The sequence below is a fragment of the Mytilus edulis genome, chromosome 9 (genome assembly GCF_963676685.1).
Source record: "Mytilus edulis chromosome 9, xbMytEdul2.2, whole genome shotgun sequence".
Lineage (NCBI taxonomy): Eukaryota > Metazoa > Mollusca > Bivalvia > Mytilida > Mytilidae > Mytilus > Mytilus edulis.
In genome coordinates, this window is record NC_092352.1 from 25136285 (window position 1) to 25158634 (window position 22350).

The 22350-nt window shown below is 32.8% G+C and overlaps 1 protein-coding gene across 1 annotated transcript; it reads left to right on the top strand.

Annotated features, from left to right (window-relative positions):
* The first annotated feature begins 13517 nt into the window (after nucleotides 1-13517).
* Nucleotides 13518-17919, top strand: LOC139489885 (uncharacterized). The gene is made up of 5 exons (XM_071276730.1): nucleotides 13518-14234; nucleotides 14594-14764; nucleotides 15258-15371; nucleotides 16135-16327; nucleotides 17440-17919. Exons 1-5 carry the CDS (start codon nucleotides 13910-13912, stop codon nucleotides 17657-17659), a joined length of 1023 nt encoding a protein of 340 aa, XP_071132831.1. The 5' UTR covers nucleotides 13518-13909; the 3' UTR covers nucleotides 17660-17919.
* The last annotated feature ends 4431 nt before the right edge of the window (nucleotides 17920-22350 follow it).

Consider the following 22350-nt stretch of genomic DNA (forward strand, 5'->3'; position numbering starts at 1 on the left):
TCAACCACTGTTTTTAAATAGCAAATAAATCAAATAGGGATTGTTTTTGTATTAAGGGATATCATTCCGTATTTGTTATTAGACCTTTTCAACATCTATCGACACCTACAGTTGAGAACGACTACGACAGGTAAAATGTCTGTGGTCGTCTCAAAAATAAAAAAAAAATGAAAAGAAAAATTATGGACTTTAAGTCACATTTCATCTTTTTTTACGTTGAGCTTCTAGCTGTCCTGGTGGAATTTGAAAAATGAAAAAAACAAACTTAAGAATGTTTAGTTTTAGTTGATATTTAATTAAACAATGTTTTATGTCTGTTGACAAGGGCGGCATTTGTTTACACAATGTCTGTTAGTTTTGGTCTTGTGTGCCTTCAAAATCTACTGAATACTTTGTATATTTTCAATTCACCAATTTGGTGTTCTACTTGGATTCTGTATTCACCAATCACGCGATTACATTTTCTGCTCTTTCTCTCAAATATTATGGCTTACGATTAATTTGAGGTGTAACTAAAGGATGACGATTTGGATAAACTTTGTCTCTAAGGAGAACACAGTCCTCATGGAAACGCAGCGGATTATTTCTCCCTATTTTGATTGAAAACCTCCCTTATGCATGGTCATAGATGAGATACAAAAAAAATAAGTACGAAAAAACTTAAAAAAAGGTCCAAAACTTTGTTCCGGAAATTGGATATAGAGAAATAAATTCTCGATGAAAACAAAACAAAATATAGCAATGACAGTGTATAAATAAAATCAACGAAATTTGATCAACTTCTAGTAAGAAACCCAAAGGTCATTTTCAGGAACAGGGGAAGGACACTATGACGAAGGGACAAGGTATGTTGTTTTCGGGACATCAGCCGTTGGTCTCCAAACCCCTGCTTAGCACTGTCCATATTGATTTTGCAATGTCAATAAGCTCTATAGTATAAACTGCCAACTTGAAATATAAATTCCATACGAAGGTATGTAAAAAAAATGCACTGCTTAAGATGTTGTAACAATAAAACGAGAAGTCAATTATATTTTTTTTCAAAATTTATCATGAAAAACATCAACTCTAACAAAATATCTTGAAGCGGAGAAGTCCGCCATTGATAAAAAAAAATTAGATGTGATATTTTCCTTAGACCTTCAAAATCAACATGTGTAATTATCCCTTAAAAAATTGAATATGTACATCAACTAAGGTGAAGATCGGTTGAAAAATTACCAATTTGGTCGTGTCCACAAGTGTGATACGGACGTACGTCCAGTAATTATTTTTCATAAATTTTGGAAAATTTCATACAAGCTTTTACACCAACAAATTAATCGTTATTTACATGCGGCAAATATTTGGTATAAGACTCATATGATCATAAAATTGAAGAGAATGCGGATCAGGATGCAGAAGGGGTGCTGTATTTGTTTTAATCAATTCAACATGAAATGTCGTGTAAATACATACAAAATAAGAATATTATATGACAGAAACATATATTTATTTATTTATTCTGAAGCTATATAGTCAAGAAAGTATATAACCGTCAATCCAATATGTCAATGTAAAAATATCGGAAATTGATGAGACTGTCATTAAAGTGAGAGGTGTCATTGGTCGGTGTCGAGAGATGTTGAAAAGATCTATTTGTGCATGTTATCGTACGACAATCAACTGTGAGCAAAGTAAAAGAACACATGTACGCCCAGTCAGAATGGGACGTGTAAAGAGAGTCCAACACTATCAGCTGCATGATGGATTTTTCCATTTTTGGCCTCTCTCGAAAAACCAGAACGGAAAACGCTGAATTTTAAGTAAAGCATTCACCTACGGAACGCTGAAAACTGAATATTTTAAAGTCAAGTAAATATAAGAACCGAAACAATTGAAGAGATGTTTGGCACAAGTGAATTTAAACATATCAAAAACCATCTATAAGGGCTACTTTGCCCGAGGGAGTTTAATCCTAAGTTTCTTTGTAATTTATATGTAAACAACCTATATTAAGTTATCGATTTTTGGTAGCCAGTGACAAATATTTCATGAATGTTCAGGAACAAATTAGCAATAAATACAACAGGGAGGGATTGTGCTTGTTATTCATAGGATGAAGACATATAATCTTTCAAGTTGTTTAATTGAGGTCTGGAGCTGGCATATGTTAGTAACTGCTAGCTTTATATATAGAAGTCCTTTGTTAATTTATTACTATTGTCATTAAGATAAGTTCTTTTGTTTCCTATTCTGACATAGACTTGGATTTCTTTTACTGTGCGTATTGCTGTGTGTTTGTTTATTCTGCATTGGCTAGAGATATAGGGGGGGGGGGGGGTTGTGATCTCACCAAACATGTTTAACCTCGTCGCATTTGTGCGCCTGTCCTAATCCAGGAGCCTCTGGCCTTTATAGTCTTGTATGATTTTAATGTTAGTGCATTCTTATTTTTCGGAGTTTAGTATGACGTCTATTATCACTGAACTATTATAGAACCACCAATGAACCAGTTCACTTTTTGTCTATTTAGGGGCCAGCTGAAGCACGCCTAGCACGACGTTCATTGCGACACCAAAAATTAAGTATTCCATCCGTATCATCACTTGGAAAAAAGTAAAATCACAAAAATACTGAACTCCGAGGAAAATTCAAAACGGAAAGTCCGTAATCAAATTGCAAAATCAAAGGATAAAAGACATAAAAACGAATGGACAACAACTGTCATATTCCTGAAATCTATCATAAAAGGCAATACATTATAAAAAACGTTTAAAGGTTGCATGCGACCAAAGCGTTTTTTCTAAATCTACCTTTATCAGGAACGTCAAAAAGACAATTAATACTCTTTGGCCTCATGGGAGTTGGTCAGTTTTCACTGTTACTTCTAAATGTTGAGCACTGGGGACACCAAATAGCTCTGAATTATTTATCTCAAACGGTTACCTTATATTAGCAATTTAAATCAACCTATGTAATGCCGGTTTATGTTCTTCAACTTTGTACTTGTTTGGCTTTATTTAAAAAAATGTCCTGTACCAAGTCAGGAATATGGCCATTGTTATATTATAGTTCGTTTCTGTGTGTGTTACATTTTAACGTTGTGACGTTTGTTTTCTCTTATATTTGATTGTGAATTCACATTACTATAAGACGTGTCACGGTACTTTTCTATCCCAAATTCATGTATTTGGTTATGATGTTATATTTTTTATTCTCATCGAATTTTGTCTAATGCTAAGTCTGTTTCTGTGTGTGTTACATTTTAATGTTGTGTCGTTGTTCTCCTCTTATATTTAATGCGTTTCCCTCAGTTTTATTTGTTACCCCGATTTTGTTTTTTGTCCATCGATTTACGAGTTTTGAACAGCGGTATTCTACTGTTGCCTTCATTTATAAATATTTTGATATGAGCGTCACTGATGAGTCTTGTGTAGACGAAACGCGCGTCTGGCGACGTACTAAATTATAATTCTGGTACCTTTTGATAACTATAGTTATGGTTTTTAAAAAGATGCCCAACCTTAAAATTTCAGGATACTGGTGTGATGTCTAATATGTTTTATAAAAAACACGATTTCTTTTAATTATTTATTTTGTAATTAAAAATGATTTGATATATTTTGTGCTATTTATTCTTTACTAAGAATCGGAGTCGTGTTTACAGGTACCCTTCATTTCGCCCCTTTCTATTTTTTGATATCTTAATCAAAAATTTAAAATCAAACTTTCAAAAAGTGAAATAAAGGTTTAGTATTTTTAAAGTTTGGTTAAATTTCTAAACTATTAAATTAAAAAACAATATTTAGAATTTTAATTTTTTAATTATTTGGTTAAAATTTCAAAATATCTAAAACTTTTACACTATTTGGAATTTTGATATTTTAAAACTTTGATCAAAATTCCAAAAATCTAAAATTTGAAAACTTTTTAAAACTTTGAATTGATAAGTGTTACACGGACCGATGAGGGTAGGTTTGTAAGTTTTGAATTTGTACGAACGAGTTTTTTGGGTTTATATGCAAAATATAAACGTGTAATTGTTTAGGATTTCGGACATTGCGAAGGACTGGATGGAACCTTACAGCAATTTTGTTTTCTTTGAAATTTCAAATAAAGGGAGAAGGTATAGACCAAAGAGATTTTAAATACTCGACAACTCATTTAAATTTAAGAATTTGCGGAAACGAAATCCCGGATAATGTGATAATGTAGAAATTACAGAAAAAAATAAGGTTTCAACTCCTTCAGGAAAAGTTAGTCTTAGATGGATTTTAATTTAATTTTATGTAAATTTTTATTACGTGTATATAGTTCTTTAACTGTTTAGGTTTGATCTATCCTTGGCTTTTAAATATTCGGCTTTGTGCGTTCCTGATTAGGGTTAATCCAGAAATGATCTTCGGACGCATTAAATTTATAACGTGTTGTTGTTTTTATTGTTTGCGCACTTTGAAATCCGTAACATCTCTTAAGACACAGACATAGCGAACCAGTTGATATATATTAACACCGTAGGACGATATCAAAAGAAAAATTACGAGATACAAATAGGGGGAAATCGCCAATACTATTAATTAGTCCAGTAATTTTTGCTAATAAATTGGTTTATTTAATGGAAGTTCCTTTTGGAAATTTTCGGCAGAATATTCTTGATTATTTAACGAAATATATCATCGAGTTAACAAAAAGTGTTGTGAATCTACAATATAATAAAATTGAGACAAATTTTTACAGATTTTGTTCATAAACTGGGATTCCTAACAGAACAAGATTAAATCTGAAATTGAAGGTGCACAACTGGTGCCCATAATAATACCTACTACTTGTCGATAAACTTAATTGCCGATATTTACATAAATGTTGTCAAGGCGCTCTTCACACATCTAGTAAATATGAGAAATTAAATAAATACAGTTTCTTTTTTATCAGATTCCTGTCTTTGTTCTTTTATTGAAAAGGGAAGTAATGTAGAAATTTTACTCTGTGAAGATAATATAATTATGACTATGAAGTATTTATTAATATTAAGCAAGTATTCCATATTTCATTTTAGACGAAACGTGCGCGTCTAGCGTAAATTCGAAATTTAATCCTGGTATCTATGATGAGCTTATTATCAACACATTTTCCTTAATATTGATACAGCAAATGCTCTTCATCTTCGTACTTTATTTGACCTTTTAACTTTTTTGGATTCGAGCGTCACTGGTGAGTCTTTTGTAGACGAAACGCTTGTCTGGAACAACTACAAAATTTAATCCTGGTATCAATAATGAGTTTGTTTCATCGTTTTTCTATTTGGTCATGGTTTTGTTTATTGTTGTGAGACTTGTGGGTTTTTATGGCTTCCTGGATGTTTCGTCTCTTTTTTTATATAACAAATGAGCTATAACTATATTAGCCTTTGCTTTGTTTTATGTACCGTTGCAAACTGGTATTTGTAATCTTACTGTAAATAAAGGCAACAGTAGAATACCGCTGTTCAAACTCATAAATCCATGGACAAAAAACAAAATCGGAGTAACAAACTAAAACTGAGGGAAACGCATAAATACAAGAGGAGAACAACGACACAACACTACAATGTAACACACACAGAAACGGACCAAGCATCAGACATAATCCCACGAGAATAACAAATATAACATTAAAACCAAATACATGAATTAGGGATAGACAAGTACCGTGACACGTCTTATTGCAATGTCAATTTACACTCAAAAATAAGAGAAAACAAACGACGCAACGTTAAATTGTAACAGACACAGAAACTATAATATAACAATGATACATAAAATGATAACAATTTAAAAATAATACCATATTATCAATTTATTTTGATTTGACAATAATTATCAGAAGAGGTTGATTAAATGAAGAACACTGCAATTGAAAATAGCTTTTTTTAGGTCGACAATTTATAAGACTCAACGTGACTTTGACCTGGTTAAGTTGAATTGCTTTCAACCTAAACAACCTATTTATCTGTATTGCAGATTTGTAAAGTTAATTAAAATGTTTACGTTCCTTTGATGTGAACTATGCCTATAGCTACAACTTTGTACTTGTTATATATTCTTATCACTACTTTGACATGAACGTCACTGATGAGTCTTATGTAGACGAAACTCGCGTCTGGCGTACTAATTTATAATCCTTGTACTTTTGATAACTACTATAATCACAAATGTAACAGCCTGCCATCGATATATTCTTTTGTTAATATTAATCGACGGAGATGTCATTTTAAAGCTTTTGAATGCATTACTGTTGAAATCCTTGGTTACAGACTTTCGTGTGAAAATAAAAAAAGATGTTTTGACTAGTGTACTATATTCACTAGATACTACTGACACATTGAAATGCCTTTTCAAAATATTTTCAAAATAAAATGCCCTTTTGGTGTTAATTGCAATGAGTACCGTTTTTTGAAAAATAATCAGCGTGCAATCTGAAGGGGATAACACGATTGAACAGTATACTTTCTTCACTACAACAACGACAACCAAATTATTATATTCAAATTTACCTGTGTACGTTGTTTTATTTAGGTATAATGACATTATATGTATGTTTCATTATAATACGTTATTCTGATTGGCTACATTGCAATCTCGCGTTATTCCTTAGTCAATTGCATTACACAATAAAATTTATCATTCATGATGACACAAGTTCCCACGTTAAAGTGGGCAGGTAAATTAAATAAAAAAACTCGATAAAAATCATGTTTTTATTATCCTAGCTAAAAAATGTAATTATAAGTATTGAATGCTTCTTTATGTAACTTCATGGGGTTGTAAAAGCGTTGACCGTCCGTACATTTTTAGAATGAAGCGGCGCTTCATACAAAATGTACTACGGTCAACGCTTTTACACCCCAATAAAGTGGAATAAAACCAATAACCCCATTGCTTTCTATGTTAAATTCTGCAATTTCAAGCATTAATGGCTATTTTGTCCTAAGTTCAAATAAAGTGGCACTTATTTCATGTCAAAACTGTACCTTATCCTGACGTTTGCTGAAAAAATCAATTGCATATTAGAGCGTACTGGTTCCCTGAGGTTTCCTCTCCAGGAACTTCTGATCTGAACAACAGGTCAAATGCGACCTTCTATCAAAATTTCACATACTAAGTTGTTCTTTATAATTCAAATAAATCTTTCAAAACGGGTTCTAAAGTGATCCCAAGACCCCAAGCTTTCCTTTGTCACCACAACTAACCAAATATACCCGGTATTGACAAAGATAAGGTATGCGTAGGAACTATTTTGTTTAAAATATGAACTACTTTCTTGTATGTTCTTTCCGTCTGGACCTGAGTTAGTGGTTTTATTCTATTTTGTTTAAAATATGAACTACTTTCTTGTATGTTCTTTCCGTCTGGACCTGAGTTAGTGGTTTTATTCTTTTAACGCCATTTTGTCCCAGGTAAGAATTGGCTTTTTGACACTAGTCTTACATATTATTATTTTTATTAATATATAGTATTTAAGCCGCTGCATTTCTATTCACCTGTCAGGAGCCTGTTGTTGGTGTAGTTAAAAAATTGTCTCTTGTTTCTCTTTTTTTATATAGATTAGACCGTTGGTATTTCTGCTTAAATTAATATTGTTTTACAATAATCATATTAGGACGTCACATATGTGCATCTTATCCCTTTATGTGTTTAAAGTCCATCCAACTATCTGCTTCGAAATTGTCGATATATGTTTGTTCTACTTTATATACTTCTAGTAATCTTTACTACTGAATAGAATATAAGTAGATGAGTATTTACATTCTAGGACTTAGCATGTTTTTATGTTTGTTGTGGATTTTGTTTTATATAATAACTAGATTAATGGGACTCCGGTTTCATCATTTCTGTCTTTGTTGCTACGGTTTCGTGCATTTATTTCTGATATAACATGTATATAATTATTCTTTAGTTTTCTATGTTGTGTCGTGTGTGCTGTTGTTTGTTTGTCTTTTTCATTTTTAGCCATGGCGTTGTCAGTTTGTTTTAGATTTATGAGTTTGACTGTCCCTTTGGTATCTTTCGTCCCTCTTTTTGTACTCGGCATCTACAGGGAATTTGTACTGGAATCAAATATCCATCAAACATAAATGAATTTAGTTTCTAATATAGGGCTGAATAAACGGAAAACAGTATAAAGGTCAGTGGGATATAAACCATTCCAAATAAGAGATTTTGTGGTCAGGCAAAACAACTCAAAAATTGAAATAATCTTCGGGGCACTATAAGGTGACCGAACAATCTAATACATTACAAAATGTACGGTGCACCATGCGAGCTCAAACTTGCTTAAGTTTGTATTTCTTTTAATGGTATATTTTATATAAATAATATTGTATTATTTACAACCGACACAACGGCAGATATTTTGCCTTGTCATATGCACCAAGTCATCAATAATTACACTTGAATATAAAACAGTCTTTAAATTATTGTTTTTTGGTTTATGTACGTTAAGCAAGTTCAGCTACGAACAACTTTCAAATTCTTTTAAAGAATAAACTGGCGGAAATCATTAAATACAATTTAGGAAGCTACGGGTTTGTTTTACTTTGCATCGCTCATACATATAAGTTTAAAATTATTTTTAAAATCGCCAGGAAAACCACAAAATGCACTTCAGGTTTTTTTTATGTTATTTTTTTTTATTAACATGAATAACTAAGAAATGTTTATCAATTATGTTATTAAAATTTTGCAGAGCAAATAAAATTTAGATTTATACGTGTATGTGATTATATCATTATAAAGTCAAACAAATGGAAATCAGAATAATAAAATAAAAGATTTATACTTTACACTGTCTGATGAAAACTTTGAAATCCGATTACTCAGAGGGGAAGATGTGACAATCTGTCAACTAAGATTATTTTATAAATGGTGTTCGAATTTTTTTCAAATAAATTTTGTTGAAAGTACAAATGTGTAGGTGTTCATAAATTCTTGTATTATTTTTTATTTTCTTATTTTTTTATTTTGGTACATTGAATCATTTTAAATTGTATTTAAGTCAAATGTTGGGAAAGTGTGACTCTCATGGTTTTTTTTTTTGTTCTATCTACATTTCGGAATTCTACATACTAGTTATGACATTTACTTTATTTCATTCTATTTCTAAAGAATCATTAATTTGTAATTTGTCTTTTCTTTCTTCATTTGTGAATGATATGGAATTTAACTATACTAGTATAAAATTGTCATATTCAATATAAAAGCGTGTAATTTTTTATTATTTTGGAATTTACGACGGGCACGAATTGCATAATAATAGTGTACTTATGAGTACCATTTTTAAGGGTAAAACGTCTTTTAGAGAACGCATATACAGATGGGATGTTCAATATCACACATGTACACAAATATAAAAAAAAAAATGATGTGGTATGAATCCCGATTAGACAACTCTTCACAAGAGACCAAATGACAAAGAAATTAACAACTTTAGGTCACCTTACACACAACTTCTGTGTATTTTATTGAAAAAAGCAGTTAATGTAAAAAATATAATTGAAAAGATTGAACATCTATGAATTTAGTGTTTCCCCAACATATATCATATCCAAAATTTATACCCATTTCCTTATTAATTGATTCACTGAATTTTTCCTTTTTTTAGCCATGTTTTGATAGACATATGTATTTACATAAATTGAACCTTTCTATAAGATACATAATTCAAACTTGATTAAATCATCGAGCTATGACTGACAGTTTAACTACAGTACCCTTCCCTTTTCACGAATGTGACATACCGAATTATACTATTTACCGGATTTGTAATTACATAACCAACACATGTGGAGCAGGATCTGCTTACCCTCTCTGAGCACCTGAGATCACACCCAGTTTTGGTGGGGTTCGTGTTGCTTAGTCTTTAGTCTTTAGTTTTCTATGTTGTGTCTTCTTTACTATTATTTGTCTATTCGTCTTTTTATATTTAGCCATAGCGTTTTTCAGTTTATTTCACTATCTATGAGTTTGACTCTCCCTCTTAGTATCTTTAGATTCCTCTTTTAAGTTAACACAAGTCATATTTGACACCACTAAACGATTGTAGATCAATGAATAATTTTACACAGATAACATAGACTAGTTATTTCCCTTTACTTTATTCTCTGAATTCTAAATATTATCATAGGTTACACAGTCCATACCATAATAAGTAACGACTGTTATCAATCTATATCGGTCTTTTTCTCTTTTTCTCCTATTTTTAACGCATCATATTTTTTTCTCACTTTTGAACTTTGAGCTTCAAATAAATTTTATTTATTTCACTTGGATTATTTTTCTTTTTTCTAAAGATTTCATTACATTGATTAAATCTACACGCCATTCACATTTATCAAATACGTAAGAAGTTGAAATCAGTTTATTTTGCCTGAAAGTCTTTTATGAAGAAAATTATGTCGAATCTGACAGCCGCGGTATTTTATTCTTCTTTTCATCATGCTTCGGTTTCATGACAAAGAAACATTTAAAGGCTTGGTGGCATTAAATTTTTAGATTGTCATGTCACGTAATTGGTGAAGTGTTCGTATTTCCGCCATTATGTAATTGAGATGGATTTGATCAAACACAGTTTGCTACGGAAGTAGCCATTAAATATTGTGTCACTGATTGTAACATGACAGGCTCAACATATTTACAGAATTCTTGGCAGCAAAACTGAAAGATGAAGGAAACTGATAACCCAATGACGTGCAGCATAATTAATCAAATCAAACGGTACGCTGTACCTGATATGCATTTCGACAATTAAAATGTGTCTTCAGCCACTTGGACAAAAATATTAGAAAACTAAATAAAATTTATATAATTGAAGAACTGATAAAAAAAAATCTGACAAAAGATATTTCCAAACCAGGTCGAGGAATCAGCATGATATAGGGATACTTACTTACTTAATCCTCTTCGTGTTGTTGAACATATAAGGCATCAACAAGGGAGCTCAAACTCGTTCTATCTTTCGCAATTTTCTTTATTTGATTCCAGGTGTAACCATGTCTTTTTATCTCTGCTGCTATATCTCTTCTCCATGTGCCTTTCGATCTTCCAGGCTTTCTTGTCGCTTGTGGTGTACATGTCAATACCTTTTCACATGCCGGTTGTTATCCATTCGCAATATATGTCCAATATATTTCCACCGCCTTCTCATGGTCTCGTTATATAGGGATACATTCCTTAATTTCAAATTATTTTCAAATTTTCACAACAGCAAATTCTTAAAACAATATATTTACCACCAAAAGCACTCAGGTTGGATTGGTTATCCTTTCGGGAACTAAAAGTATAACAGTATACCATCATTTGGAACGCACTAGACTAATAAGAACCAATAGTTATATAACCAAAAAGGACATACAAAATAGCCAAATCCACCTAAAGTAAACTTTGCCTGAGGGAGGCAAAACCTTAGTTAATAAAGTAAAAACATTAAGAGTGGAGGTCAATATATGCGGTCATCAGGTCCTCCACATTTGTGTGGTTACTTGAGGTAAGTGAAATTTAGGTCTTTTTTTTTTTAATCTTAAACGTTTTATTAACTAACTATATACTCACACTTAAATGATTATGATCGTTATTTAGACACTGTATAGAATAACAATAGTGCAAATTGAAATCTAGAAAAGTTATTATATATTTCATTACATTCTATTCTTATTTCAAAATAGGTCTGACATCTAATCTTAAGCAGAGAAAACTTCATGTGGCGTGAGGTAGGCGCGTACGCAATAATATGTCATATAATGTTTTACAAAATTGACATGCACTTGAGGTATTTTGGTTTTCTTTCAGTGGATACTATCATTGCAGAATTAAAATTGTAGGAGTCACTCGATTGCTTTAACGAACTGACTTCCGCAATCCAAAAATCATATGAAAAAAAAATGTCTTAATGATAGAAAAATACACGTTAGTAAATCGGTAAATTAGGCAATCCATTAACAAACATCTTTTAATATCAGCTGCTGATGTCATTAGCTGCATTTGGCAGTATTTATATTGATCCTTAGCCATCAACAGTAATAGTTTGAACTTGAAATGTACTTTCCTATTATTGCATAACAAATGGAAGGTTTTTTTACTCATAAACCGAAAAGGAAGACAAGTACTGTATTCAGTAATAAGTAATTATGGTATTTAGCTTCAATGAGGTTCTTGTCTTGTTTATTCTTTATCAGGGGAATTACCTGTAGATTTGTAGTTGTTTCCCTTTTAGCGAACTGTATTCATATTTCAATAAGATTATTACAAGTTACAGTACATGAGACATTACCATATGTTGCATCATTATAAGTATTGTCATACCTTTCTTCATGTATAAAACATTTTTTAATGCTATTAAAGATATTCCGAAATTAAGTAAAATACTTCCCCAAGCACGTTACGATCGAGTTTTGTTAACATCGGTATTCTACTGTTGCCTTTATTTGAATTGAACCCTTTAATCCCCTAATTACAGGTATAACCTATATACCATAAAAACAAGCTTATAATATGAGGAACAAAAGGTATATTTATAGATTCTACCACTGCATCGAGTGTGATACGATATTTATCCACTCGAGACAGTTAAATTTTCAAATTTAAAACGCGAGGCTCGCCGAGCGTTTTAAATATTTAAAATTTAACGGTCGAGAGTGGATAAATATCGTATTACACGAATTTAGTGGTGGAATCTGTTTCTTTAATGATTTTCAAATATAAGCAGGCAAAATGTTTTCTTCTTTTCGAGTGATCTGCAAAAAGATGTGTTCTTTCTACGTGACGTCAACAGGCATGGTCGCCTTTTTTCATGCCGTCACAATAGGACATTCAGAGGAAAGCAAGAAAATTCGACGTCATAATCGGATTTTAACCAATGAAGAACTGAGATCAACCGAGCCACACTTGATCAAAAAGTAAAATCACAAAAATACTGAACTTAGAGGAAAACCTAATCGGAAAGTCCATAATCACATGGCAAAATCAAATAACAAAACACATCAAAACCGAATGGTCAAGAACTGTCATATTCCTGACTTGGTACAGGCAATTTCAAATGTAGGAAATTGTGGATCAAACCTGGTTTAATAGCGCTTACACTCTCACTTTGATGACAGTCTCATCAAATTCCGTTATATTTACAATGATGCGTGAACTAAACAAACATAATAAATAAAATAGTCAAAATATGGGTATAGCAGTCATCATCGTGTAACAATTTTAAAAGGGGAACAATATAACAGAACACAAAAACATCTATCTACAAACACATTCATTGATTCGCGTGTCTGACGTCAGAAAATTTTATATGTCACATATATTTGTCGTTCAATGTATATACAAACAATTGTAAAATTTTACATTGGCAATGTTAGCATACAGGGTTAAAAAATCAAAAGTATGTAAGAATTAATTTCAGAAATAGACCGAGATTGAAAATAGTCCACAAGTTATACAGAATTTCTTTATACAATGGGTGCAGATAGGGATAAATTGACAAAGAATTAGAAAAAGTGAATATAGTGAGGGCCCTCATGGGGTTTTTGATTATGTGATTACTTGGCCGTTTTTTTAATGATTATTTGATTATTAAGCCAAATATTTCATGATTATTTGATTACCTAGGACTGTATTTTTGATAAAATGATTACCAAGTTTAAAAAAAATAAAATGATCTAAAAGGTTTTTTAAATTATCTAAAATATAACTGATAACTTTGATCAACTATACCTACGATCACCTAGCGTGTAAACGCACAGCAATCTCAATTTACGGAAATTAGAAACCCGATATCGGTTTAATTTTACATTTTAATTTATTCCGGTTCCCGTTTTTGACTTGCTTTCGTTAGCGTTCTGTATGAAATAACAGTAAGGAACCAGTTATCATGTAGAAAGTTTGGTAAGAACACGAATATGACATCAAAAAGGGTATTGCACGAAGTGACGTGCGCTATCTACAAAGCAGGCCAGGATAAACCTGCTGTACGTTGGTCATTTTTCTTCAAATATGACGAGGACAGTGTGGAAAGTCTGTCAGAAGTTCTAGAACGGATGAACGCAACATGTGGCATTAAAGAAAGAGCAAATGAAATATTTGTGATGAACTATAAAATCAAGCTCAGCGTTAGGAGAATGGAGCCAGAGCCAGAGTTCCCAAAAGGCAGAGTGTTTGCTATTGACACAGAAAGCCAGTTCACATTAATGATGCAACTTATTCAACAAAATTATGAGATTATAGGTAGTTTTGGATAATTGTTAATATGAGGCAGGTGCAACCTAGCGCACTCCCGAAGATAGGCGTGGATGCAGACAAAGAAGAAAAAAAAAAGTTTAAAAACACAAAACATTTAAACTGCAATATCCTGTATCCCCAAATTTTTATCCAGTCCCCTTTTATTTTGAAAAAAAATTAGCCCCCCTTCCCCCCCCCCCCCCTCCTTTTAAAAAAATCTGGATTTGCCACTGTCTATTTATACCCATTATGTTTGCATATCAAATTGTATCAATAAACATGTATACAGTTGTTTCAACTGTCATTACATGTACTTAGTGTCACTGTAAATATTGTTATTAATGACCCAATTCATTAATTTTCAGTTAAAGTAGTAGAGACGGAAGTGAGATCAGTAAATCAGATATTGATGGACAAAAAATCAATGGCAAAAAGAAAATTACCAGCTGAATCGGATGATGTCAAACCAGCAAAGAAGGCAAATGTCGGAAGGCATCCTATAAATGCAGAAAATAGAATGTTGATATTTAAAAAAAGTAAGTGAGATTGTAGGTATTTTTCTTATTTAAAAACTTATAACAATATTATAATCAATTGACGATTTCTTGAAATATATGTACTGTAAATAAAAAAAAAAGCACAACATTCAGAATTTGGAGTAATGACTGGTTGGCTCAGGAATCAATAATGTGTCTGAGAACAGTATTGTTACCTTGTTTGCTAGCAAGGTAAAGATTCAGTTCAGTATATATAAATAATACAAAACAGGCTTCATATATATTCATTTCATATACACATACACCTTATATTAATAAGCTATCGATGCAGCCGTGGCATTAAACCATCAATCAATCACTCACAGATAAATATTAAGAGCAGCTTAGCTTAACAATGACTAAATGATGAAGATAAAACCATTATTACACTTTATGGATACTATGCAAGTAGCTTTATCTTTAACAGTGTTATATCTTTAAAATGCTTTGATGTATCTCAACCTTTAATACTGATTACTGTGTATTATTTTAGAAGTAAAAGACAAGTTTCCTGATGTCATCATCAAATCACCCACCTTAGTGTCATGTGCATGCAGTGTAGACATACATTTGCATAGATCTTTTGGTACGACTAATCTAAATAAGCGTAAGTATATATATGAAACAAGCACACTTTATTGTTAGCAAGATTTGTTATACATGTATAACTAATACCTTAATCTTACTATTATATGATATGCAATCAAATGTTAAAGCTATTTTGATTGAGTAATAATTACACCCTTTATGACAATTCAGTCTTTTGAATGGCATGAAGCACCATATTTTCCCCAATTCTTAAAAGCACTGGGACTGGCTGTTATAGTGTCTACAAGATTGTTACAGATGGACACACTACCCCCTCCCCCCCCCCCTCCCCCTTAAGGAACAAACAGCCTTTTAAAGTTAACCAACTAAGTTTTAGAGCATGTGAATTAAAAATAAAATATAAATATTACCTTATGTTTAACCATACTGCATTATCAAAGGTAACAATACTTCCGACAGCAATCAACTTTCTTTTAAAACAACCTTACTTCCTAAGATCACTAAAGATCTATTTCTCTGTTTTACTCAATACCCCTTATAAACATAAAGCCCGCCTCTGGGTACAGGATTAATCGCTGTGTTATATACGTAGGTCCATTGGTGGCCTTGGGTTGTTTTGTACATTTTAGTTGGGTTTATGTCGCTTTGACACATTTCTGTTACCATTCTTTATTCTATTCCCCCACATTGAAATATAAACACCAGAATTGGTCATTCTGATTGCAGTAATTTGGATATTTTGTTTTAATGATTATGTCAATAACTTTAGTTGTAGTATCTGTAGACCAATATGACCTGTATACAATTTTTTTTACTTTTAGATATGAAAAGTTGTAATGCAAAGAGTGTCCAAAAGGCAGCAACTTCTGGATCAGCTGTGAAATTAAAAGAGTTTTTGTTGAAACATTCTACATCAGAAGAAAAAAAGTCCACTTCTTCTAAATTGGATGAGGTTCAAAGTGATGATTCACTTCACAGTGGGGGACTTCCCAGTGATGAGGAGCCTTCTGATATGTAAGCAAGAAAGTACTTTATCTTCATTTGTTGACATCAATTGAATATTCACGTGCTATAAGCATTTACCAGTTATATCTGTCCATTTGAATTTCATATGACAATAGTTTTGTAAATGAAACAAGTTGTGACTTCAATATATAGGGTTGTCTGTGGGTTTTTAATGATATGTGACAAACACCATACATTACAGTTTCAATGTATAAATTTGTATTCAAGAATATTGTTATACAGTGAAACCTGTCTAAACCGAACCCTGAGTAAACCGAAAATCTGTGTAAACCAAACTCCATATATAGTCCCGTTTTAAGTATCTATCATGTCTATACAAATAAAACCTGTGTAATCCGAATACCTGTCTAAACTGAATACAATTTTTTGTCCCAAAGGGATTCGGTTTAGACAGGTTTCACTGTACTTTTTTTATCTCTTTTTGTGATGTGATTTTTTATTTACACATTTTTATTTACATATTGTTTTTATACAACTGTAAAAAAAATGCAATTTATCTTTATGTCATGTATGTGTCTTTTTTTTTCAATTTTATCCATTATATCAGTCTTGGAAAAAAAACATGGCCCCCATCGCTTAAAATAAAACATAGGGGTTTATATACCTTAACTACAAAACTAACAGTTAGACCAGATCTACAAACTGATTGGTCCATGATTGTTTGCTGTCAATAGTTGTTAGACTTCATATGCATGAAATGAGTTTTGTAGAATTTTAATATAATTTTGTGGTCAACAAAGTTCTATGTTCTCACTTGCTTCAACTCTCAACTTTACTTCAGTGACATGTTGCAGTCCGTGCTATCATGCTGTGCCCAGAAAAGCCAATTATTTTAATTATTCAACCTTTAATTTTGTAACTGATTACAAAAACCAACCAAATGTTTACCTCGTTCTAAGAGTTTGTTATTAAGTTGTTTGATTTTGTTATTGTCTATGTTGTGGCAAATGAAGGTTTTGTTGTATTTTTATTTATTTATTGTTTTATTAGAATTTAAGATGAAAATCTAGTCATTGCTTGCTAGTCGTTCTGGTTCATTTTATTTTATTGTATTAGATGTATAATAAAAGGTGTCATGAAATATTTCTTGTTTTTTATAGTCTAATGTTGCAAGATGTACAAGACAATACATGGCTTGATGAAAGTCCCCCATGTTCTCCTGCATCATTTAGAGAATCAAGTTGCATATTAGAGAATGAGCTACATGACTTTACATCCAGTTTTGAAAGTGTTTCAAGCTTATCATCTGAGAGTGAATATGATTCAGATGGTTTGTCAACAGCAGTTTACGCAGACCAAATTTCTGACAATATTAGGTAAATTCTTGACTCAGGGATAAACTTTCAATGCTAAATGTCTTATTAGCTCACCTGACCCAAAGGGTCATGTGAGCTTTTGCTACCACTGAGCGTCTGTCATAAAATTATCACATTTTAATCTTCTCCTCTGAAACCACTGGGCCAAATTTAACCAAACTTGGTAGGGATGATCCTTGGTAGTTGGGGATTCTAGTTTGTTCATATGGTGGTCCATGGGGTCCAAAGAAAGTTTTAAAATGGGTTTCAAATGGGAAAAGCTTTAAATCTCCTGAAAAAGAACCAGCAGTAGCAAGGGAGTCATACTTTGTCTGAAGCAGCAGTAGAGTTTGTACAAATGAAGGTCTAGACCTTCATTTGTACAAACTTGAAACATCATGTCCTACTGATGTTTCAGACAAATCACAACTGTCTTGCTACTGCTGGTTCTTAAGAAGAAGATTTTTAAAGCTTTTTCCCATTAAAGCCTAACTTTGAACCCCAAGTGCTCGGACCACATGGACTCCGGGACCTTCATTTGTATAAACTTGAAGCATCATGTCCTACTGGTTTCAGACAAATTATGATGCCTTGCTACTGCTGGTTCTCCAGTAGAAGATTTTTAAAGCCTTTTCTCAAAAAAGCCTTTGTTAAACTTTGGACCCCATGGACACCCAGATTCTATGTACCAACATTTCAGAAAAATCTTATGACTCGTTTGGAGTTATTCCCCCTGAAATGCCAACTGAAAGACCAGGTGAGCGCTACAGGCTCCTGGGAGCTTCTTGTTTTAATATTTAATGTACACTGTTTTTGTTGATGTTTAGAATCTGACCTTTAGAGCCACCATATGGCCTTCAACAACCATCCTGAATTTCATACTTTATAACAATTGCTATGTGATCCAAGATAGATCTTTGCACGAGTGGTTCTCTAACATTAAATACTTGAAAAAACATCTCGCATTCATTACGCGAAAACACATGACAACAGATTGCATTAGCCATCATTAGATTTATCAGAAAGAAATGATCAGAAATGAAAAGTATTTACCAGTTATGTCAATAATCTAACGAATTTTGATACTCATTTAAACCTATGACATAAAAGTGTGTTATGTCAAGGACATATATATACGTCCCTGGTTATGTATACAGGATCAGTCAGGTTCACACACACATGAAAACATACCAATATAGTTCATTGTCTAGTTCAATCTAGTGATCACTAGTCAAAACTATGCCTACTTCCATGGTTTAATATTGTCTAATCACAAATAATTACACGAAGATGAATTTTTGCAAATCATAATTCAAATTGTGCCTAGGCAATGTTATTTATTGTTACCACATCCCACACCATAATAATTGTGTTTTGTTTTTATTTCAGGAGATTTACCTATTGGGATAGTATATGCGAGAAACTTCAGGACGTGCTCAATTCAGGGCTTTTGCAGAAAAATCACATATTTTATGTGTACATTGATAATGTTTTGAATTTTGTGAGACAAGTAGAAGATCCTAAAAAACAATTTCATTGGGATGAAAGAATTCTTGAGTTTGTAGAAACAATTGAATATCATGGACATAAGAAGGTCTTGAATATCCTCAGAGGTCCAGGGTTTTTAGGAACAGGAAAGGGTGGTATTAAACACTTTGATTGGAAGTCATGGAATCTTCCACTTCCTAGCCATTTTGCAAGACACAAAAATGTAAGTGGATATACAACAGAAAATGGTATCCATTGTAACCTTTTAAGAAGCTTTTTGGAAATTTGTGCTCAAGAGGATTCTGTCGTAACTTTACTTAACAATGGTTACACAAAAGTTATACCGGTTGCAATGCAGAAAGATGGAATGGCGTTAAAACCTGGGCTAATGGTCGACATTAGGCAAGGTGTATTGATAGGCGGAACATTGAAAATAGATAATGAATTCATTGAAAGGCACCCTAATCCCTCTCCGGAAATGCTAAAAAGTTTGTTTGTGCAAGAAGCTGAAGTTACATGTCTCACTTCCCTGGATAATAAACTGACTCTTCCTGTAGGTGTTGATTATAATTGTAAAGGAATTTCTTCTGCTGAGACTTTTGAAAAATTCAATCTCCATTGTTATCAATTGCAAATATGTTTGCAGTGCATAAAATCTGGTCACATTAACACTGAAAATGGAGTGATTGTAAGTGGTAACTGCTCATCAAAATGTGAAACTTGTTTAGAACAAAGATCCGTTTGCCAAGACTGTAAACGAAATGGACAATGTCACATAGACCCTTCCCTTCGATGTTGTGGCAACTGTTTAAGACAAAAAGAAAAATGTGTAAAGCTAATGGTTCTTGTGATTACTATGGACTCCGAATAAAAAAATAAAGGTGCAGAAGAAATGTTTGAAGAAAGAAAAAAAAATGGAGGCATTGATCCGAATGTCTCACTTGCATGTTGTGTACCAGATGGTGTCCATGTAGGAAAGCGTTTAGCCAGACACTTCAGTAATTGGTTTCTTCTCGTTGATGGATGCCGCATCAATCGGGTACTTCTTCGAACATTACGTGGAGACCCAAGTTTAAAAGATAAACTAAGACCACACCTGACAGTTGCAGCATGCAGAAAAAGAGATAGAATGGATGTTGATGCATCTTTGGAGATATCAAGTAAACCAGTGAGAAACATTGTTTCAGGTATTAAGACAATAACTCATACAATACCAGAAAAATACCTGTTATATGAAGACAACAAAAAGGGGACACTGTCTTCACCCATTGCAGTCTGTATTACTGAAAATGGGATGTTACTGATAGCTGATGCAGCCAAAGGCAAACTGTTTTCTGCACGATTGCATTATCCCGTTGATGTTGTAGAAATTACAGGAAAGTTAAACCATCCTATTGGGGTTGCCTATACTAAGGAGGTTATTTATGTGTCTGATTTAACAGAGAAACCCATATTCTTTTTAGATTTGAAAGGAAATTCTGTTTACGATCCCGACAGAATGACCATAAAGCAACTGCAAAAAGCTCTCAAAGACCAGGGGTTATGGGAAAATAAAGATAGAACCCTGAAGAAAGCAGACTTGCAACAAAAGTTACAAAAATGGATTAAAGATAATCAAGTTAGCACAGAAAGTTCAGGAAATGTAACTGGATCAGGACAAAAAGCCAAAAAACTTGAAATCATGGATCATGAAATGGATGCCCCTGCAGGACTTTGTACTATAGGAGCAGATAAATTGATTGTTTCAGACTTAAAATCAGGAAATATAAGTATGCTTACTTTGACAAGCAATGGACTAACTGTAACAGCAAGTACTATACAGATAGTTTACACTTGCATACCACTCATTTACAACATGGTTTTGAAAGACAATTATGTATATTTTGCATCATCTGATTTGGCAAAAGGAGGTATTTTCAGTATCGAAAGAAACGGGGAAAAATTAGCTGAAAATGTAACGAAATTAGTCTCAAATGGATCAGATTTAAAACAAGCTGTTGGAATTGCAGTTTATCATGATGGTCTTGTTTTGACTGACATACAGGATAAGAAAATAAAACTTTTATCTGGTATGCATAGGAGTAATACCTTAACTGATTATGCAGGAGTGGGAAAAACGGGGCACAGAGATGGTGTAGAAGCTGAGTTTCAACAACCAGCAGGATTGTGCACAGAACAGGGTACAATCTTCGTGACAGACATTGCTGCAGGATCTGTGAGAATGGTCATTAGTTCTTCCCCTCTTGTCAAATTTCTTGAGTTCCTTAACATGTTCCACAAAGCAATTGGTGTCACTTTGCCAAATGTTAGTAATGAAGATAGTTTTGAAGACAGGATTGCTGTTTTACAGAAAGTATATGAGTTTCTCATTCAATGCAATGAACGTATTAGAGATTTTACAGGAATTAACAAAACTTTACAGGGTCCAGAGGGTGCATGTTCTGCTCAGTCAGTTTCAGACCTGAAGAGGATGATAGACAGCTTACAACAAGTACTTGATCTTGTTAGGAAAGTCAAACCAACATTTGAGGAGAGATTGAATATCAAGTCTTGTCTAACATTAGTTGTTGAAAATCTCTTTGCAGAAATGAGGCAAGGAAATGACATGCCTCTTGTTCTTCAGGTTAGTCAAAGATTTCACTCTTGCACACGAGAACTTCTGAAAAGAGTAACTAAATCCAGTTTTGTTTATTTCACTGGTGAAAACTCATATTATCATCGAACAGACAACTCATATGTCTCATTTCAAGAAATACCAAGAATGGACTTGCCTGTGAAAAAGAAATTGAGTGCAGATCAAATGTCAAAATTAAGATGTTGGCGTTCAGAGTTTGGTCAGAGTGTCAGACAAAACACAGTCAGGGGTTTAACAACTAAAGATAAGCCCGGAACATTACCATTAACATGTTATGAAAAAGGTGATACAGCAGTTAAAGAGATAGATGTTGGTAATCTTGACAACTGTCTTCAAAAAGACACTAGAAAATCTAATGAATCAAGCCAGAAAATAATACTTAGTAATAAAACATTAATATATCTGAAATTGAATCAGAAATTGGTTGTTGCCAAATTGTTAGAACACCTGGTTGAACTGCAAGAAGAGGTAAAATGTATAATGTACCATCAGGCCAATCTTCTTCCTCTTCAGTTTGTTAGTGGAATGAACACTAAGGTCAAAAGTAGTGGCATATTAGGAACAATAGAGCTTGAGGATGTTGAGGTGGAAGA

Bases quoted from the DNA above. Each gene is read 5' to 3' on its own strand.
- LOC139489885 (XM_071276730.1), top strand. From the start codon at position 13,910: ATGACATCAAAAAGGGTATTGCACGAAGTGACGTGCGCTATCTACAAA. The intron at 14,235-14,593 runs GTAGTTTTGGAT...ATTAATTTTCAG, and splicing joins ACAAAATTATGAGATTATAG to TTAAAGTAGTAGAGACGGAA. The intron at 14,765-15,257 runs GTAAGTGAGATT...GTATTATTTTAG, and splicing joins AATGTTGATATTTAAAAAAA to AAGTAAAAGACAAGTTTCCT.